The sequence below is a fragment of the Moschus berezovskii genome, chromosome 13, assembly GCF_049115385.1.
Source record: "Moschus berezovskii isolate FMDL1 chromosome 13, NW_MosBer_1.0, whole genome shotgun sequence".
Taxonomy (NCBI): Eukaryota; Metazoa; Chordata; class Mammalia; order Artiodactyla; family Moschidae; genus Moschus; species Moschus berezovskii.
This window is the reverse complement of record NC_142472.1, coordinates 67,908,144-67,928,529: the sequence shown is the minus strand read 5'-3', so window position 1 is coordinate 67,928,529 and position 20,386 is coordinate 67,908,144. Positions and strand designations below refer to the sequence as shown.

Below are 20,386 nucleotides of genomic sequence, written 5' to 3'. Positions count from 1 at the left end.
CCAGGTTCCTCGGTCCATGGGGATTTTCCAGGCAAGAATACTGGAGTGGGTTGCCATTTCCTTCTCCAGGGGATCTTCCTGACCCAGGGATTGAACCTGGGTCTCCTACACTGCAGGCAGATGCTTTACCCTTTGAGCCACCAGAGAAATGCTTACGGTAGTACCTGCTTTTAGCCTAATATCCAAGAATCAGAGTACTGCTTTCTTTAAAATTTTTCATTGCAAAATACACATTACTGTATTAACCGTGGTTATGTTCAGGAGCATTAGGTCCATTCACGTTGTTGTGTACCATCTGTGCACAGGACGCTTTTTATCTTACAAAACTGAAACTATGAACCTGTTACATAATAACCCCTCGGACTCCTTCCCCCAGCCCCTGGCAACAACCATCCACCTTGAGGCAGATGCGTCTACCTCAAGGGGTCTCATGTAAGTGGGATCATACAGGGCTTGTCATTTTGTGGCTGGCTTCTTTCACTGAGCGTAACACCCTCAGAGTTCATCCAAGTGGCAACGTGTGTCAGAATTTCTTTCCTTTTTAAGGCTGCATATTATTGACTCTTGAGAGGGAAAAGATAACTCTAGATGCCCATTTTAACAGACTGCTTTATTTATTAACATGTCACTCTAAACACTGCATAAATACAACTTGTATAACTGGAGTATCAAACATTGTTCCAGTAAGATCAAGAGAACATTTTAGGGCTATTTTAAGAAATATGAATACTTCAGATTTCATAATTACGTCAGATGAAGAAAACAACTCAAAGAATAGTTTTCATCTCCTGCTGTGATTAACAAAACTAGGTAGAAAAACAAGAGAGCATATTAAAAAAAACAAACAAACACATACACACAAGTACTTTCTGAAGGACTTTTTCCTGTTCTCTTCACTGAATACATACTCATACAAATAACTCAGTAATCTGAGAAGTGGTTCTTCACCTATTAGGAACTCGGCAAATATTTGTTGAATTATCTACGGAAATGGATAGACTACGTTCATTTGTGCTTTTGTTAAAGTGTTTTTTTTTTTCAAGTAAGAGCAATAGTAAACACACTGAAGTTCTTGTTTTGCCCGGATCATAAGCCTATGATGGTGATTGTTATAAATACTACCCATCATAGCTAATAATCAAATTAATGTACATTTCTCAACCTAGTAAGAAAATTCTATCATGCTGCAGTAATAATCCTAATGGAGTAACTCACTGGGCTTTGATCACTTGTAACTCATTCAAGAAAAGGGGGCTGGGATTTCTGGGCTTGTGTTTATTGCCCCCATCAATGACTTTCCATCTGGGCCCTCCCCCACCAACACACACACAGAAACTTTGCTAAAAACAGACATTTGAGTCTGAAAATGTATCTAGTCTCAATTCAGATGGGAGACCTTCCAAACAGGAAACAGTTCACCAAGGGAGCTTCCACAGAGAGAAATGAGTCTGCTGGCCAGAGAGAAGAACAAATCCTTGTTCTCAAAGCAAGTTCAACAGACACACATGAAGCAAGCTCAAAAGGCACACATTGAACACTCTTACTCCCAAAGCCACATTTCATAACCAGACCACTCGCCCCATAATTTAGATCCTTCTTCAAAGTTCAGTTGTGCTAAATATTATACCTAACACAACCAAAACGAAAGTCAAATGGGAAAGCTGGTGAAATTTCAAATAAGCAAAATGAATGACGGTATTTGGCACAGATACAAACCAATAGAAACAAACTGTTAAGTCCTGTAAGAAACGGGTTTAAGAACTACTTATTTGAGGCAGACATAACAAATCTGATGACTCAGCAACCACGATTTAGGCAGCAAGAGAATGTTGAATATATCACTATTATCCTCTTACATGATTAGCATTTATTGGGGAAAAGGTGGGGGCATTTAAATTTGGGTTCTCAAATTTAACCTTAATAAAACACTGTTAGATACAAGTGGAGACTGATTTATAAAATATTCACCTTCACCCAAGTGAAGTTTCTTCCATTATTAATTTTTCATAGATGGTTCTACATTACTACTCTTTAATGTACTTAAGTCTTAAGAGAAACCCTGACTAACCGAGAAATTCGTCTTCACGTAATTATCATTTCAATAGGTTTGTATTAAATTGAATATCATTTTGAAGTTAAAAAAAGTCATCAATGATGCAAAAACACAAACAAAACCTCAAACGAACTATCTTAACTATCCCTTCAAAGTGAGGCTACAAACCTAGCGACTAATGCAGCTCTTCAGCCAAGTCCCAAGTCAGCACCTTTCATTCCGGGGGGATTGGGGGGGGGCCTCTATGCCTCTCACAATTCGTGCACTATCCAAACTCCTGGGATCAAAGGGGCTGCTGATACATGAGCCAGGAGAGTTGCCACAAACGTCCGCTTTTCAATTTTAGAAGTTCCTCTAATCAAAAACAAACAAAAACAAAAAAACAACCAACCAGCAAAACTTTCACCCCTTTACAACGTCCCAGCCAAATGTTAAGGTCACATTTAAAATACACACATCTGGAAATAGTTTAAAATGGGTTCAGGAAGAGCTGTGCACTCTTCACATATCCCTACACAGGGAACTGTATCCCCATGTGAGCAAGACATGTGATGTTTTTTTTTTTTACCTGCAGAATTACATCCCCCACAGAGCAAAAATGACATGCCTCCACCAGCCCCAGAGCACTCACACAAAACCCAGCAGTCTTGGGCTTCAGTTCTTAAAGGCTCCACATTTACTGGCTTTAGCAATGAATTCCTTTAGCAGAGGGCCATCCATTTGCCAAAATGCTGCAGTCTGTGTGACTTCTGTCAAATGATTGATGCAAAACTTAAAGCAGAATTCTTCTAAATCCTGGACACACACAACAAAAATAAAAACAAGAAGAGGCCTTTTTTTAATTAACTTTGATTGAATTAGTGCTCTCCAGATCCCTCACCCCAAAGCTCTCACCCTCCCCTATAAGAGATTTGAGACCAGAAACCTCAACCTAGGCAAACACGTGACCACAGGTACAAGGCAGAAATAATACAAACTATTTTCTCATCACACAGTAAAAGCAACGGTTCCCTTACTCAGGTCTGACTCTTCAAAACACACACACAGTTGTGGTATGTGGAGGGGGGGGTGCAGTTTCTTTACAATTATCACATAATCCAGTCACTCAAAGACATAGTTTTAAAAAGCTGAAAGCAACTTAAGTCCATATCATATGTTTTACTACATTCAAGCATCAGAGAAAAGCAGTGAGGTGTGGGTCATTTGGTTCAAGGGAAGAAAAGACTTTAAGAAACAGAAAAGTGATGAATAGAAATGTCAACCTAAAGTGACACATTAAAAATAAAAATTCTAAAAAAACAATTAAAAAAATTTTTAATAAGAATTCCAAATACCTTAAAATCACTTTCATGCTCTTCTATATAAAAGTCTTCATTTTAAAAGCCACAAGGAGTAATACACTATAATTTCCACCATATTAATTTCTCAGAAAGTCAATCAGAAAATAGTCACCAGCTACCAACATTCACAGGAGAAGCCTCAAACACAAGTGGCAAACCAACAGTTTAAGGATCTATTTTTGCCTGTGCTAAGACATGCTTTCATCCCCAGCAAAATGCTACTGTGGCCTTTGCTCCTTCAAATGTTGCAACATACATGTATTAAATCAGTTAGGTAACCTGGAATGTACACAAAGGTGAAGTCTAACAGCTCAGTTTCTGTAACCTGGCCAGCAATACTGAAGGTCAATATTCAGGGTTCTACCAGACCAGGATCCCGACAACAGTTAAACTGTAGGGTCTTGGCTTCATGCATCCCAGCTCCCACCAAATGAGAATATCAGGCAGGGTGGGGAAGGGCCACTTCCCACACAGAAATGCCCCTTTCAGACCCCTGCAAACAAATGCTTCCTCATTCTACGAGTCTCTCTGTCCCTTGCTGAAAGAAGCACCCCCTTCAGTCATATAACCAGGAAGAGAGAAACCACATCTGAAGTCTCTCAGCCAGCTGCTGCCAGTTTTATTCCCAGATAATTGAAAACGCATTTACATTGTTAGCACAGTCTCTGGATCCATGGCTTTGCTTTGTTTTTTTAAAGTAAGAGATTCCCGGTGAGCTAAATGGACAGCTGAATGCCCTACAATATAAAACATTCTCTCTCACATTGTTACTCAGGAAAAAGCACTACTCCTGGTATTATAACTCAATGGTAAATAGCTTGAGGGACTAAGTCATATTCCATAGAAAAATGAAAGTCACATTTTATCAAAAATATGTAACTAGTTTATCTACATATAACTGAGGAAGAAGGACCCAGTCATAGCACAAAAAGTTCTTCAGACCACGTCACCTATCAGATACGGATCTTTAGCACGCTAGGCTATCCTGTTCTTCATATGTCTCCGAGTTTGCTCAAATTCACATCCACTGAGTCAGTGATGCTATCTAACCATCTCATCATCCTCTGCCACTCCCCTGTGCCCCATACAAAATAAAAAGTGCAAAAAAAAAAAAAAAACCTACCACTTCTGTATCTGCTAATTTGGAATTAAAGATCTTTGTAGTATAATGAAAAAGTGAGTTTATTCAGTTTACTAATTGTACAGATTACCTGGGGTATAAACTTTTAAGAACTTTTTTATATAGTACAGGTATACAAAGTGAAAAGTGTCAGTTGCTCAGTCATTTCTAACTCTTTGCAACCCCATGAACTGTAGCCCACCAGGCTCCTCTGTCCATGGAATTCTCCAGGCCAGAATACTGGAGTGGGTATCTAATCCCTTCTCCAGGGGATCTTCCCGACCCAAGGATCAAACCTGGGTCTCCCACACTGCAGGCATTCTTTACCGTCCGAGCCACCAGGGAAGCCCCGGGTATACAAATGGGGCTGCTAAATTGTCAGTTCACAACTCTATGAAAATAGTTTAATCAAATTGCTTTGTCTTCCCCTCCCTTTAGTTTGGTGAGATTTCTCAGTGCAGTTGATCCTTGAACAACATGGGGGATCAACCCAAGTATAATTAATCCAAGTATAATTTACAGTTGGCCCTCCATATTTGCAGATTCGACCAAGTATGGAGCTAACAGTGCTGTAGTATTTACTACTGAAAAATATCCATGTATAAGTGGGCCCGTGCAGTTCAAACCCATGTTGATCAAGGGTCAACCATAGTCAACCAATGTTCAATAGTTTCAAACACTGAAAGGCTAACTAAATAATACTGAAAGTAATCTAAATCTGAGTTGTCTGAATAACTAAACTGTGGTTAAGGCAGATCTTCGGAAAAGGACGCGCTGAACACACTTCAAGAGAGGAATTAAAATCTGCACGTTCACTTCCATGAACCAGAGCTGCACAGTCAAGCAAATTCAATCAGCAACCTGAGCCCCTGTGCTGCTGATGTTGATATGTGAATTAGAAAAACGCCCTTCTGAGAATTCTTAAATAGTATAAGAACCTACATGATTTGTTCAGCTCAATATGCAAATGATCAGATCTTCAATTACCTAGGAAAAAAAATGCAACTCTTACCCAACTAATAAGTCAACTATAATAGGACTGCTGGACTTAAAAAAATTCTAAGAAGGATGAGGAGATAAAAAAACTTTCTAAGCGCCTTCTCAAGGCTATGGAATATGAAAGTGGGCAAGGGTGTAAATTCAGGGAATCTCATAATATGATATTCTTGGTGTTTCAGAAAGCAAAGTCCATGTTTATGACATTCTGTGGTGGAATTATTATAAAGTGATTCTAAAGCAGATCAAATAGCAGATTTGTTGTAATTAGGAAGGAAGATCAAAATACAATATTGCTATTCTACATTTATAAATTCATTCTCAATCTTTAAACATCGCATATTCCAATCACTGTACACACTCTGAAAATAACTTGGTTTTTCTTTCCACAAAAGAACAAAACACGGAAGATTGATAGTCTTAAAATCCACATTTTAAAATGATGCTGCAGCTTTCAATGGAGCTCTTCTCCAGTCTTAAAAGCCCAAGGCCAAAATACACGAGTGCTAAGACATTTTGCAGAAGGACTACTCGGCCAGGGTGATATTTTTCAACAGCACATACTAACTGCACTATGGGATCCGAGGTTGACTGGTTGCAGGGATATGGAGGGCTGACTATAAATTATACACCTTTAACCCCTGCACTGTTCAAGGATCAACTGTACATCAAGCACAAAAACATTCCATATCAAAGTGGGTTTTGATTTTCTTTTTTAGAAAGTATTTCAGTGTCTCACATATTGGAAAAAATTTTTAAAAAGCAGAGACATCACTTTACTGACAAAGGAGTCAAAAGCTACGGTTTTTCCAGTAGTCATGTATGGATGTGAGAGCTGGACCATAAAGAAGGCCAAGGGCCGAAGAATTGATGCTTTAGAACTGGGGTGTTGGAGAAGACTCTTGAGAGTCTCTTGGACTGCAAAGAGATCAAAACAGTCAATCCTAAAGAAAATCAACTCTGAATATTCACTGGAAGGACTGATGCTGAAGCTCCAATACTTTGGGCACCTGATGCAAAGAGTCAACTCATTGGAGAAGACCCTGATGCTGGGAAAGACTGAGGGCAGGAGGGGAGGGGGACGACAGAGGATGAGATGGTTGGATGGCATCACCAACTCAATGGACACGAGTCTGAGCAAACTCTGAGATAGTGAAGGACAGGGAAGGCTGGCAAGATGCAGTCCATGAGGTCACAAAGAGTCAGACATGACTGAGTGACTGAATATACACTCAAAAAATATTCTGTGGTCTGCTGATCACAAAAAATGTTTAATTAACCTTCTAAGAAAAGAAGTAAATGCTGACCATCTGGCATTAGCACTAAGTTTTAAAAAAATCATATCCCAAAATCAGTTCTGTAATTAGATTCTTGGCTCATATTTATTTCTACCAACCAAAAGCAAAATTTTAAGACATAGTTGCTCAGAAAGTAGCATTTTCTGGAAAGTTCTCTAATCTGATTAAACAAACAAAAAAAACTCCCCAACTGTTTCTTCTAATGTTCAACGAGACACAGAAAACAAAAATTTCCTGAAAAGAAACAGTATAAATAGAAGCATTTCAAAATGTTTATCCCTATAACATTATCACAACTATCATGAAACAATGTTTTATTCACATTTTCTCCCCTTATATCAACACTTATTCAGGTTTGTTCTATAGGAATATTTAAGTCCTCTTTCTCTAAGTCCTTCTTTACTTTTTAAAAACTTGCAGAAAGTCTGACAATGCATCTATAAGGGTTCTAAACAATTAGCTTACTTTCAAAAATCTTCACAACTATTGAGTCAATACATTTTTGTTCTTTTAATGTATGCACATTTGCTTCAAAATTCTCTTGTCAAAAGGAAGCATGGAGGAATCACAGTAATTTTTACAGAAAAAAGAAGAAATATGAGAGGTAGGGAGTCTCCACCCTCCCAGCATTTTCACAGAATGAAAGAAAAGTCATGTAGGGTCCCTAAGCTGAATCACTGAAAATAACAGATTTTGCAGCTAATTTCCAATCTGCCTTAGCAGCAGCTTCCCATCAACTAACAGATATAGTAAGTGGGCTTTATTTTTATATTCTAAAGGTTTATTTACTTTCTACATTCTACAGTATTAAGGAAATAAAACATAAAGGTACATTAGTCAATTATATAACTCCCAACAGAATAAAAAATAATACAACCTAAAAAGAAGGCTTTTTGCCTTCTATTTTCTAATTTCTCTACATTGAATACATAAAAGTTACAGGCTTATGAGTTATTGTTTAACAATTTTTTTAAAAGTACAACTTTATGGTGACATGTTTCAAACACATTCATTCATTCATTTAACTCAGCATGTATTTCTGAGTGCCAACTATATGCCCGCACTGGGACAGACTCTGGTGAAGCACGTTTTGGTCTCAAACAAGGGACAGTTTTTAACGTACTTGATATCAGAAAAGGGAAAACTAGCGAAGGAAATAACCTGGCCTGGGTACATATAAGGCATCTTCCGTAAACTTTCTGGGGCAGATTTTAGCTGAAGGTCAGAAAGAACTTTCTAGCAACTAGAGTCGAGTTGCTGCCCCAGTGGTCCTGGCTCCCAGGTGGCACTAGTGGTAAAGAACCTGCCTGCCAATGCAGGTTAGGCAAAAGATGCGCGGGTTTGATCCTTGGGTGGGGAAGATCCCCGGAGGAGGGCATGGCAACCCACTCCAGTATTCTTGCCTGGAGAATCCCATGGACAGAGGAGCCTGGGGCTACAGTCCATAGGATAGCAAAGAGATGGACACGACTGAAGCAACTTAACACAGCACAGGTGGTCCTGACTGGTTTTGGTCAGCAAGATCTTTATCCCAAGAACACAGACCTCATCAGCAGTGAGGAGGAGTATGGAGAGACACAGGAAGTTCAAAGTCAATTGCCAAATGAAGTGAAAAGTCATGGACCAATTTAAAATTGTATCACTGGGAGGAAATAAAATCTGAAGAAACAGCATTACTAATAGAGATGTTCATGATGACAAACAAAGGGTAGGAAAAGACTAGACATCCATTTCCTATTAGAAATGATTTACTTTGATTATCATCCCATCTGTTGAAAAGGCCAGAGAAAATCAGGTCCTTATCAAATATTTATAATCATAATATAATCTGAAATAAAAATAGGACGCATTTTGAAAATCCAAGACATAATGGTCCATTTTGATCCCCAAATACGGCAAAGATGCAGTCTGTCCTCCAACACATCTCCAAGGCCGCAGCTGCAGATCTTTGCATGAGTCTGGGAAATTCTCTGACACCAGGTGATCTCCCTGGTCAAATGATGATAAAATGAAAAACTAACTGTGTCATTTTGGGTGCAAACCTTGGGTGCAAACCTTAGCTGCTGGTGCTGCTAAGTCGCTTCAGTCATATCCAACTCTGTGCGACCCCATAGATGGCAGCCCCCCAGGCTCCCCCATCCCTGGGATTCTCCAGGCAAGAACACTGGAGTGGGTTGCCATTTCCTTCTCCGCAAACCTTAGCTAGACACCTCAAATGCCAAAGCTATTGCTCTTTGACTTTTATTCTCCAAGAAGACATAAAACCAACCATATCAGCCTTCAGTTCCCTAATTAGCCTTAATGCATCCTTCCCATGGTACCACCTTCACTCAGTTCAACAAACGCTGGTCACCCATGTGCTGGGCACAAGGCACACAGATGAACAGGATACAGTTCCTGCTCAGAGCGCGCTTACATTCTGATGGTACCATGGCTCTTCACTTTCAGAAAATGCATATAAACAAAGAACTTCAGGCTCCCAATAGCCCTTTCACTCAGGGACTCTGTAGAGATCCATGAATCAATCCAGTATAAAAAGCAACAGAACAAAAAGGAGTCTAGAGCAGGCTCTTCATCCATGAGTAACCGTGAGTGACCATTATATGATGACAGAACTTCAGAGCAAACACAGGCATAAATCACAGGGCAGCCCTGGCTTATGACATGGCAAAGATAGGGCAGAAGCACAGCAGGTCCTGAGAAAAAATACAGTAAGCTCGACTGGAGAAATATTTGAAAGTATCATATGCCGTCTGCTAGTCCCATCAGATGTGGCTCTTTATATTCCAACCTGCAGTGGAGCTGCTGGGACTCCAGTTTCCTATCTTAGGTAGAAACAGGAGAAGCAACAATTTTTGAAACTGTGAACAGAGAATAAAGTAAGCCAGATTTCATTTGTTTAGGGGTCAGTTTGTTCAATGATTCCCTAAACAAAAGGGAAGTCACTCATCGTGTTCCTTGTCCCATGAGAAAAAAAGGGGAAAGGCGCCCACGGGGAGTTACGGCGCTGTGTGTGTCTGCGCGCTGGCTGACGTTACCTCTGCGTCGTATCTGACCGCGGCGGAGAACAGTGAGAAGGCGTTCTCCACGGTGATTCCTCGCTTGATGATATGCTGACAAAGTTTCTTCAGCCTGTTTTCACAGTAGGACGTCGCCAAGTCCAGAAGACCTGAAAGTAAAGTATGGGATGTTTAGTGGAGCTTGTAATAGTTTCCAATCATCTATAAACATAAATATTTCATTTTGGTGAAGAGTTATACAGATAAGTCAGCAGGAGCTTCTTAGGGAACAGTACTCTGAATCTTACTAAATAAATGCTCTAAGTTTGTCCCTTCCCCACCTCCCAAACACACCTCTCCTATACTCCCTTTATACGATTTCTTCTATAGTACAAAGGAAGAGGAAAAAATCAAATTCTCCTGGGTTTCCAAAATGATATCCTTAATTCATTTGCAACTTCTACTTCAAGATTAAAACAGTAAAATAAGATCACAGTCAGAAATAACTGTGTCCATAATTATTAACTGTGATATCTATATATACTTTCTAAATTTTTTTAAATTGAAGTATAGTTGATTTATAATGTTGTCTTAATTTCTGCTGTACAGCAAAGCGACTCCGTTATACACTTATATTCTATCATGCTGCTGTTCAGTTGCTCAGTTGTGTCTGACTCTGCACGACCTCATGGACTGCAGCATGCCTAGCTTCCCTGTCCTTCACCATCTCCACGAGCATATCATGAAATAAATGCATATTCCCTGTGAGGGACAGGGAAGCTTGGCATGCTGCACTCCATGGGGTTGTAAACAGTCTGAAATGACTTGGCAACTGAACAACGTATTCTCTTTTACATTCTTTTCCATTATGATTTATCCCAGGACATCAAATATGGTTCCCTGTGCTATACAGTAGGATGTTGTTTATCCATCCTGTATGTAATAGTTTGCATCTACCAACCCCAAACTGGAAGTTTATCTCTCACGCAAATTCAATACTATTTCTAAAGGCATTTACTTTAAATCATTCTTAAAAACCACGTTAAAAACCAATAAATCTGAAACCTCTTACCTTTCAATACTACCAGAAAACTAAGATCATGGCATCTGGTCCTATCACTTCATGGCAAACAGATGGGAAAACAATGGAAACAGTGACAGACTTTATTTTTGGGTGCTCCAAAATCACTGCAGATGGTGACTGCAGCCATGAAATTTAAAGACATTTGCTCCTTGGAAGAAAAGTTATGATCAACCTAGTTCAGTTCAGTTCAGTCGCTCAGTTGTGTCCAACTCTTTGCGACCCCATGAATCACAGCATGCCAGGCCTCCCTGTCCATCACCAACTCCCAGAGTTCACATAAACTCATGTCCATCGAGTCGGTGATGCCATCCAGCCATCTTATTCTCTGTCGTCCCCTTCTCCTCCCGCCCCCAATCTCTCCCAGCATCAGAGTCTTTTCCAGTGAGTCAACTTGTCGCATGAGGTGGCCAAAGTATTGAAATTTCAGCTTCAGCATCAGTCCTTCCAATGAACACCCAGGATTGATCTCCTTTAGAATGGACTGGTTGGATCCTCCTTGCAGTCCTAGACAACCTAGGTCCTGATCAACCTAGACAACATATTAAAAAGCAGAGACATTCCTTTGTCAACAAAGGTCCATCTAGTCAAAGCTATGGCTCTTCCAGGAGTCATGTATGGATGTAAGAGTTGGACTATAAAGAAAGCTGGGCACCAAAGAACTGATGCTTTTGAACTGTGGTGTTGGAGGGGACTCTTGAGAGTCCCTTGGACTGCAAGGAGATCCAAGCAGTCCATCCTAAAGGAAATCAGTCCTGAATATTCACTGGAAGGACTGACGCTGAATCTGAAGCTCCAATACTTTGGCCACCTGACGCAAAGAACTGACTCATTGGAGAAGAAGCTGATGCTGGGAAAAATTGAAGGTGGGAGAAGGGGAAGACAGAGGATGAGATGGTTTGATGGCATCACCGGCTCAATGGACATGAGTTTGAGTAAACTCCGGGAGTTGGTGATGGACAGGGAGGCCTGCTGTGCTGCAGTCCATGGAGTCACAGAGTCAGACACGACTGAGCAACTAACTGAACTATAAGAGTATGGGAAAGTCGCTCAGTTGGGTCCAGCTCTTTGCGACCCCGTGGACTATACAGTCCATGAAATTCTCCAGGCCAGAATACCCAAGTGGGTAGCCTTTCCCTTCTCCACAGGATCTTCCCAACCCAGGGATTGAACCCAGGTCTCCTGCATTGCAGGCTGATTCTTTACCAGCTGAGTCACAAGGTGAGCCCAGTAAGGGTATGAGCAGACATATTTCTGGCCCTGTGTCTTGGCCACTCCCAACATGGCTGGTACCTATGGCGTCCTCAGGTGGCAGATCCACTGTGTCTGTGTAGAGGTACTGGAGAAAGGCACGGTATACAGGGTAGGAGAACTGGTCTATTTCTATCACCTCCTTCATGTCCTCATTCCAGTAAGACTGGAACATGGATCGAAAGTGCTCACACCTGAAACAGAACAGCAAAACTTACCTACTTAAGTTGATGGAAGCAGGGATAAACAAGTATGATAGGTATGTTTACTCTATTTGAGTAGAACATTCATTCCACATACAAGAACCGAGATATATTCCACATGCAAGGGTTTCTATATTCACCTTTTATGCACACTCACTTTCATTCTTTAAGGTACTGCCTATTAAACAGTAAGAATTATACATAACCTCAAAGTAACCAGCGCTTCAACAAGTACCACTGTGCATCTGACAGACCTCACTCAGATTAAGGTTTCTGCTTACCTGTTTTATTTAAAAGATGTTATACAGAAGGGCATTTCAAACAATGAAATTGAAAAGAAATTCAAAAGTGACTGTTTAAACTTTTGATATATATTAATATCACTCAAATGATTCAATTTTTGTATGTCATCAGCACATTCTTGTAATCAGCATTCTTGTAATCAGTTCAGTTCAGTTCAGTCGCTCAGGCGTGTCCGACTCTCCGCGACCCCATGAATCACAGCACGCCAGGCCTCCCTGTCCATCACCAACTCCCGGAGTACACTCAAACTCATGTCCACAGAGTCGGTGATGCCATCCAGCCATCTCATTCTCTGTCGTCCCCGTCTCCTCCCGCCCCCAACCTTTCCCAGCATCAGAGTCTTTTCCAGTGAGTCAGCTCATCGCATGAGGTGGCCAAAGTATTGCAGTTTCAGCTTTAGCATCAGTCCTTCCAATGAACACCCAGGATTGATCTCCTTTAAAATGGACTGGTTGGATCTCCTTGCAGTCCAAGGGACTCTCAAGAGGCTTCTCCAACACCACAGTTCTTAAAATGGTTTTAAAAGTTAACGGGACTATGTTCAAAAGGATTTTTATTCCATCACCATACACGACAACTTTCCTTCTTTTCTGACTCATCCTCAAAACAGCCACCATCCCAACTCTGTTCCTTTTCTTTCATCTGCTCCCCTTCTCCTCCCAAGCCTGTTACCAATTTATTTGTAAAGCACACTTACTAGGATAGTCACATATTTGAAGAAAAACTAAACAGGTCTTTTTGTACTGTATTTACATGTAAGATACACCTAAATGAGGAACTGATTTCTGAATATTTGATTTTCTTAAAGTATAACATACTTTATAATTTAAAAAAAAAACACAATCTTTCAAATCCTTTTTAAAATGAGTTATAGTAGAAAATCACAAAAATATTTTCAATATCCATTCAGAATACTGAAAGAATGGCTCCACTTACAAAGGAAATTACCTCATCTGGGAGGGAAAAAGTTTCAGTTCTCTGCTGCTGCTGCTAAGTCACTTCAGTCATGTCCGACTCTGTGCGACCCCATAGACGGCAGCCAAACAGGCTCCCCGGCAAGGGTTAATAGACGGACTTGGTCAGAACACTGTGCAGGAAAGGGACCCATGGGCTGACCACAGGTCTTTGGACAGAAATAATCCCCCTTCACCCTTTCAATTACTACTCTGGTGTAGACACTTACTCCCTTAAAGTAATAAATGACATAGCATTTTAGTTCCCTAAAAACATGTTATTTTGTCAATAGATATTAAACTAAATTTTGAAAAAAGACTCATAAATGGCCAGTTTAACTCTCAATGGTCAGATTTTATGTGCCTCTCTCTCAAATGGCAGCCTCAGTGAGCAATCATCCAGTTATTAATAAATACAAAGTTCGCTCACATTTATACAAAGAACTCCTGCCATGCACCATATTTAGAGAATATTTCTTCAACTGGGAATTAGAAGTCTCTCAGGACCAGAAAGTCCATTATTCCTAAGTTTTCTGCTTGTGGAAAATGAAGTTTTAATTGCTGCTGCTGCTAAATCACTTCACTTGTGTCTGACTCTGTGCGACCCCATAGACAGCAACCCACCAGGCTCCTCTGTCCCTGGAATTCTCCAGGCAAGAACACTGGAGTGGGTTGCCATTTCCTTCCCCAATGCATGAAAGTAAAAAGTGAAAGTGAAGCCGCTCAGTCATGTCTGACTCTTAGCGACCCCATGGACTGCAGCCTACCAGGCTCCTCCATCCATGGGAGTTTCCAGGCAAGAGTACTGGAGTGGGGTGCCACTGCCTTCTCTGGGTTTTAATTAAAAGAAGACATATACACTTTTCATTGATAGGACTTTGTATTTTCTTAAACCTATACACAATTTTTTTGATGGAAATAATTATGTACGGGCTACTTCATTTAACAAACAATACAGAAAAATACTCCCACAGTATGTTTTTTCTAAAAGGCACATGAGTGTAACATCAGGGAGGCAAGCTGAAGTTACAGCAGCATCTAGACCAGGGGAAATCTTCCTTCAGCAGGTCTAAGATGGAGTCCTGGCTTTTTTATTCAGGTACAGTTGATTTATAATATTAGTTTTAGATACACAACATATTGATTCAACATTGTTATAGCTTATAGTCCATTTATGGTTATTGTAAACTCCTGGCTGTGTTGTGGTCCAGTGTGTCCTAACAGCTTGTTCATGATAAACATGATCGTTTGCAGCTCTTGGTCCCCTCACGCTGTTGCGTCAGCCCCTTCCCTCGCCCCGCCTGTCACCTCTAGTTTGTTCTCTATGCTTGTGAGTCTGTTTCTTTTCTGTTATATTCACTAGTTTGTTTTAATTTTTAGGTTCCACGTGTAAGTGAAAACATACAGTATCTGTCTTTTTCTCTAACTGATTTCACTCAGCATAATACCCTCTAAGTCCATCCATGTTGTTGCAAATGTCAGAATTTCATTCTTTTTGATGGCTGACTAGTACACACACACACACACACACACACACACACACACGAAAAACATTTCAATAATGAGTGGACTGATAATACCTGCAAGACTATTAAGTGTGCTGTTTCACTCCACTCCCAAGATTAGTTCTTATTAGTTTCCACTGTGTGGAATAACAAAGAAATGGAGACTGCAAAAGAGTACCGATGACTCTAAACTCATGAGAAAATACCTGATTTTCAAAACAGCTTTGTGGACATGGATGTATTTCCCATCAATTCGAAACTTCAGATCGGCAGTTTCTGGACTGTCAAATTCTTTCTTCAGTGACTCGGCAACTGTTAGAAAGTCTTCATGCTCTGAAGGAAGCAAGCACATTAATACAGGTGCTCAAGCTTTGAAAGACTTCACAAAGATAGTGATTAGCACGATGGATAAATTCCATTAGATTTTTCTCAGAAAAGTTCACACCTTACTCGACAAATCAACTTTCCAGTATTAAAATCAATGTCACAGAAATTAAATTAAATTTCACGGGCTAACAGGGAGACAAAAAATTCCAGGGACCCTTGTCAGCACTGAATGAAGGTACTATAGACACAGGAGATAGTTTTTGATGTCCCCAAGATGAGAAGGTGATTCTCAGCAGCTGGTGATACCTAAATGTCGCCAAGTGTATAAACTATAAGAAAAAAAGTGTATATTTGGATTCTGTAAAGCAATTACCCTTCAATAAAAAAATAAACTAATTTTAAAAAAATGTATATTTGGAAAGGCCAAAAACTGGTCTTCCATGCTAAGCCGACATTAAAAATGTGTATTCTGGGGACTTCCCTGGCAGTCCAGTAGTTAAGACTTCACCTTCTAACTCAGGGGGTGTGGGTCTGATCCCTAGTCAGGAAGCTAAAATCCAAAAAAACCAAAATATAAAACTGAAATTCTGTGTAACAAATTCAATCAAGACTTTAAAAACATGGTCCACATCCAAAAAAAAACTTCTTGAAAAGAAAAAGTTATAGATCGTCATTTTACATAAACTCTTCTCTAGAAAGTTTGATCAGTGTTCATCTAAGGCTGAGAATTGATCAGTTTTCCTCCACTGAAGCACTTTGGACACCTTTGCTCTGCTTTTGGGGTAGTTTCAAAGGGTAGGTAAATTCAATTCAAGGAGTCCTAAGATACACACTCCTTACTTGAGTGGTCACTCTAGAGTGGTGTTCTTTCCCAGGGTGACCCTTTTCCCTATCTGGCATTCAAACATCCTTCTTAACCTTAAAAATTAATGCAGCACAATCATAATCCTTACACACTATCTAAAAGCAGAGCAAATTTACTTAGTAGGAATGTGTACTTAAGAGGAGTAGCTTTACAAAACCGTGGTCACACCGCCTGATAAAAAGGTGCACGGACATAATTCTTCAATGTAAGGAGAACTGAGTTGTGGTGAAGGAAAGCAAAGGCGTGCGCACAAACCCGTGCAACGCTGTCTTGTGCTTTACACGTGTGAACAAAGGAGAAGAAGAAGGTGGCTAACAGGGAAACGCAAAAATTCCAGAGACCCTCACCAGCACTGCTGAATGAAGGCACTATTGACGCAGAAGACCCATTTCCAAGTCCCCCAACATGAGGACTTCCCCCAAGACTCGCAGCAGCTGCAGTCACCAGGGCAACTCTTACAGAGGGACAACTGCTAAAAGCTAGGCTGAAACCTAACAACGAGCTTTCCATGAGCTTTATTATCAGACTCTCCTAAGGAAATGCCTAAGCCCTCTTACTCTAACCTACAGCCTCCCCTCCGACCCTGACGATGCAGAGCTCTTTGGCTGTGGAGGAAAGGTAGATATTCTCTCAAAAACCTGACCCTGTAATCTGAATCCCCAGTGAATGAAAAGATGGGAAATAACTAAGATGGGCAAAGAGTCCAAGAGTCTAGATTGTTACCCACCCTCCCCACCCAAAACACGATCCTTTTCAGTGCCTCAACTCCTGCATCTGGTTGTAAGGGCTGGACCACCTTGGTTTCTAGCAACAAGCATAGTACCACCCTCCAGAGAAGAAATTGTTCTTCAGAGGTACCCATTCATCCTCTGATTTTCTTCCCAGCACTCTGCTGAGATCAGAAACTGCGAGGAAACAAACACTTCTGAAGTTTACAGGGTGGACAGGAAAAGGGGTCACCTGGGAGATATACTTAGTGACTGTACTGTTTCCAAACTTAATAGTAGAAAATGGTAGGACATTTGGTCTGAAAGGAATGTCTTTTCAAGATGAGGATTTTAAGATGTAAGAACCTGAGGGAAGCCTTTCATAAACAGGTCCAGGTTCAGTTCAGTTGCTCAGTCGTGTCCGACTCTTTGCAACCCCATGAATCGCAGTACGCCAGGCCTCCCTGTCCATCACCAACTCCTGGAGTTCACCCAAACTCATGTGCATCGAGTCGGTGATGCCATCCAGCCATCTCATCCTTTGTCGTCCCCTTCTCCTCCTGCCCCCAACTCCTCCCAGTATTAAGGTCTTTTCCAATGAGTCAACTCTTCACATCAGGTGGCCAAAGTATTGGAGTTGCAGCCTCAGCATCAGTCCTTCCAATGAACACCCAGGATTGATCTCCTTTAGGATGGACTGGTTGGATCTCCTTGCAGTCCAAGGGACTCTCAAGAGTCTTCTCGAGCACCACAGTACAAAAGCATCAATTCTTCGGCACTCAGCTTTCTTCACAGTCCAACTCTCACATCCATATATGACTACTGGAAAAACCAGAGCCTTGACTAGATGGACCTTTGTTGACAAAGTAATGTCTGCTTTTTAATACGCTATCTGGGTTGGTCATAACTTCCCTTCCAAGGAGTGTCTTTTAATTTTATGGCTGCAATCACCATCTGCAGTGATTTTGGAGCCCCCTAAAATAAAATCAGCCACTGTGTCCACTGTTTCCTCATCTATTTGCCATGAAGTGATGGGACCAGATGCCATCTTAGTTTTCTGAATGTTAAGCTTTAAGCCAACTTTTTCTCTCTCCTCTTTCACTTTCATCAAGAGTGATGAAATCCTAGGTTTCATTCTAGGAATTCGCGAACTAAGATGGACTGGAATGGGTGAATTTAACTCAGGTGACCATTATATCTACTACTGTGGGCAGGAATCCCTTAAGAAGAAATGGAGTAGCCATCCTGGTCAACAAAAGAGTCCAAAATGCAAGTACTTGGATGCAATCGCAAAAATGACAGAATGATCTCTGTTCGTTTCCAAGGAAAACCATTCAATATCACGGTGATCCAAACCTATGCCCCAACCAGTAACGCTGAAGAAACTGAAGCTAACCGGTTCTATGAAGACCAACAGACCTTTTAGAACTAACACCTCAAAAAGATGTCCTTTTCATTACAGGGGACTGAAATGCAGAAGTAGGAAGTCAAGAAACACCTGGAGGAAAGGGCAAATTTGGCCTTGGAGCACGGAATGAAGCAGGGCAAAGGCTAATAGAGTTTTGCCAAGAAAATGCACTGGTCATAGCAAACAACCTCTTCCAACAACACAAGAGAAGACTCTACACATGGACATCACCAGATGGTCAACACTGAAATCAGATTGATTATATTCTTTGCAGCCAAAGATGGAGAAGCTCTATATAGTCAGCAAAAACAAGACCAGAAGCTGACTGTGGCTCAGATCATGAACTCCTTATTGCCAAATTCAGACTTAAATTGAAGAAAGTAGGGAAAACCATTAGACCATTCAGGTATGACATAAATCAAATCCCTTATGATTATACAGTGGAAGTAAGAAATAGATTTAAGGGACTAGATCTGATAGAGTGCCTGATGAACTATGGACGGAGGTTCGTGACATTGTACAGGAGATAGGGATCAAGACCATCCTCATGGAAAAGAAATGCAAAAAGCAAAATGGCTATCTGAGGATGCCTTACAAATAGCTGTGAAAAGAAGAGACGTGAAAAGCAAAGGAGAAAAGGAAAGATATTCCCATTTGAATGTAGAGTTCCAAAGAATAGCAAGGAGAGATAAGAAAGCCTTCCTCAGCGATCAATGCAAAGAAACAAAGGAAAGTTCCAGGACAGGCAGGTATATGAAACTCTGAAGATGTGCACGGGTCTATACATATGTGTGAGTACAGCCAAGGAGTTCCATCCTATGAACCAAATTTTCTCTAATCACAACATTCACTGCAAACAATCACTGAATTATAGTTAAAGAACCTGGATAGGTTCCATTTCTTTAAGTTGAGCAGCAGCTTTACTTTTCCTAAACATACTCTTGCCCCCATGACCACAAAGACTGGTCACCTGTTAGATGGGACAGCTCCAGCCACCTGACACACCTGAGCTGGACGTGCATTACAAGACCTTCAGTATCAACTACTGAGCAACCCAAATCCCATGCTGTCACAGCTGTATTTTCAAGCACAGGGTATCGTGACTCACTTTATTCCCTCGGCATTATAAACAAAAGAATAATTTAGAAGAAATACATCGGCTAAAAGGTACAAATAAGAAATAAAAAGAGACTAAGATTATCCTGCTAATGGCTACTCAGCTTGATGACAGCTTCACATTTTCAATCAACAACAGGCCCGTGAAGGAAGACAGTAGTCAGAAAACGGACAGATGACGTAACCAAAGATCACCCCGAATTCCACTATCCTTTTATTCTTTTTCAGGCCACACTGTGCGGCAGGTGGGATCTTAGTTCCCTGACTAGGGATCAAACCCGGGCCCACTGCAGTGGGAGCACAGAATCTTAACTACCAAGGAAGTCTCCCACTATCCTTCATAATACCTCTCCTTAGCTCTCCTCCAAGGAAAAAAAACTTTTGAGATTGGTTGAAAGGAAAAAAGGAGAAAAAAAGTGGAATTTACTCCACAAAGTTAACAAGTTCTTCATTTTTTTAAGTTCACTTTTTGTTCATATTAAATTATATAATATAGTATAACAAAAGCACTTAAGAATATTTGTACACACTCAAATATCGGTACATGAATGCTCATAACAACAGAATTCACAATAGCCAAAAAGTGGAAACCATCCAAATGTCCATCAACAGGTAGATGGCAAACAAACTGTGGTCTATATATATAATACAACACTGCTGCTGCTGCTAAGTCGCTTCAGTCGTGTCCGACTCTGTGCGACCCCATAGACGGCAGCCCACCAGGCTCCGCACTACTCAGTCATAAAAAGAAGTACTGACACGTATTATGTTACAACCTGGATGGGTCTCAGAAGCACTGAGTTAAAGAAGTCAGACACAAAAGGTTGTACATGGTAAGATTCCACTTAAGGGAAACATCCA

General features: G+C 40.7%; 1 protein-coding gene across 13 annotated transcripts in view; it reads right to left on the bottom strand.

The window, feature by feature from the left end:
• Nucleotides 1–595: 595 nt before the first annotated feature.
• RCBTB1 (RCC1 and BTB domain containing protein 1) overlaps nucleotides 596–20,386 on the bottom strand; it is a 54,476-nt gene continuing 34,685 nt past the window's right edge. For 12 of the 13 annotated variants that reach the window (XM_055426127.2, XM_055426131.2, XM_055426134.2 and 9 more), the window contains 4 exons: nucleotides 15,309–15,435; nucleotides 12,094–12,332; nucleotides 9,846–9,976; nucleotides 596–2,848 (listed from right to left, as the gene is read on the bottom strand). In XM_055426127.2, coding sequence (XP_055282102.2) covers nucleotides 2,708–2,848; nucleotides 9,846–9,976; nucleotides 12,094–12,332; nucleotides 15,309–15,435 — 638 coding nt within the window. In that variant the 3' untranslated portion in view covers nucleotides 596–2,707. The remainder of the gene's footprint in view (nucleotides 2,849–9,845; nucleotides 9,977–12,093; nucleotides 12,333–15,308; nucleotides 15,436–20,386) is intronic. The other variant, XM_055426137.2, reaches the window with a different exon arrangement.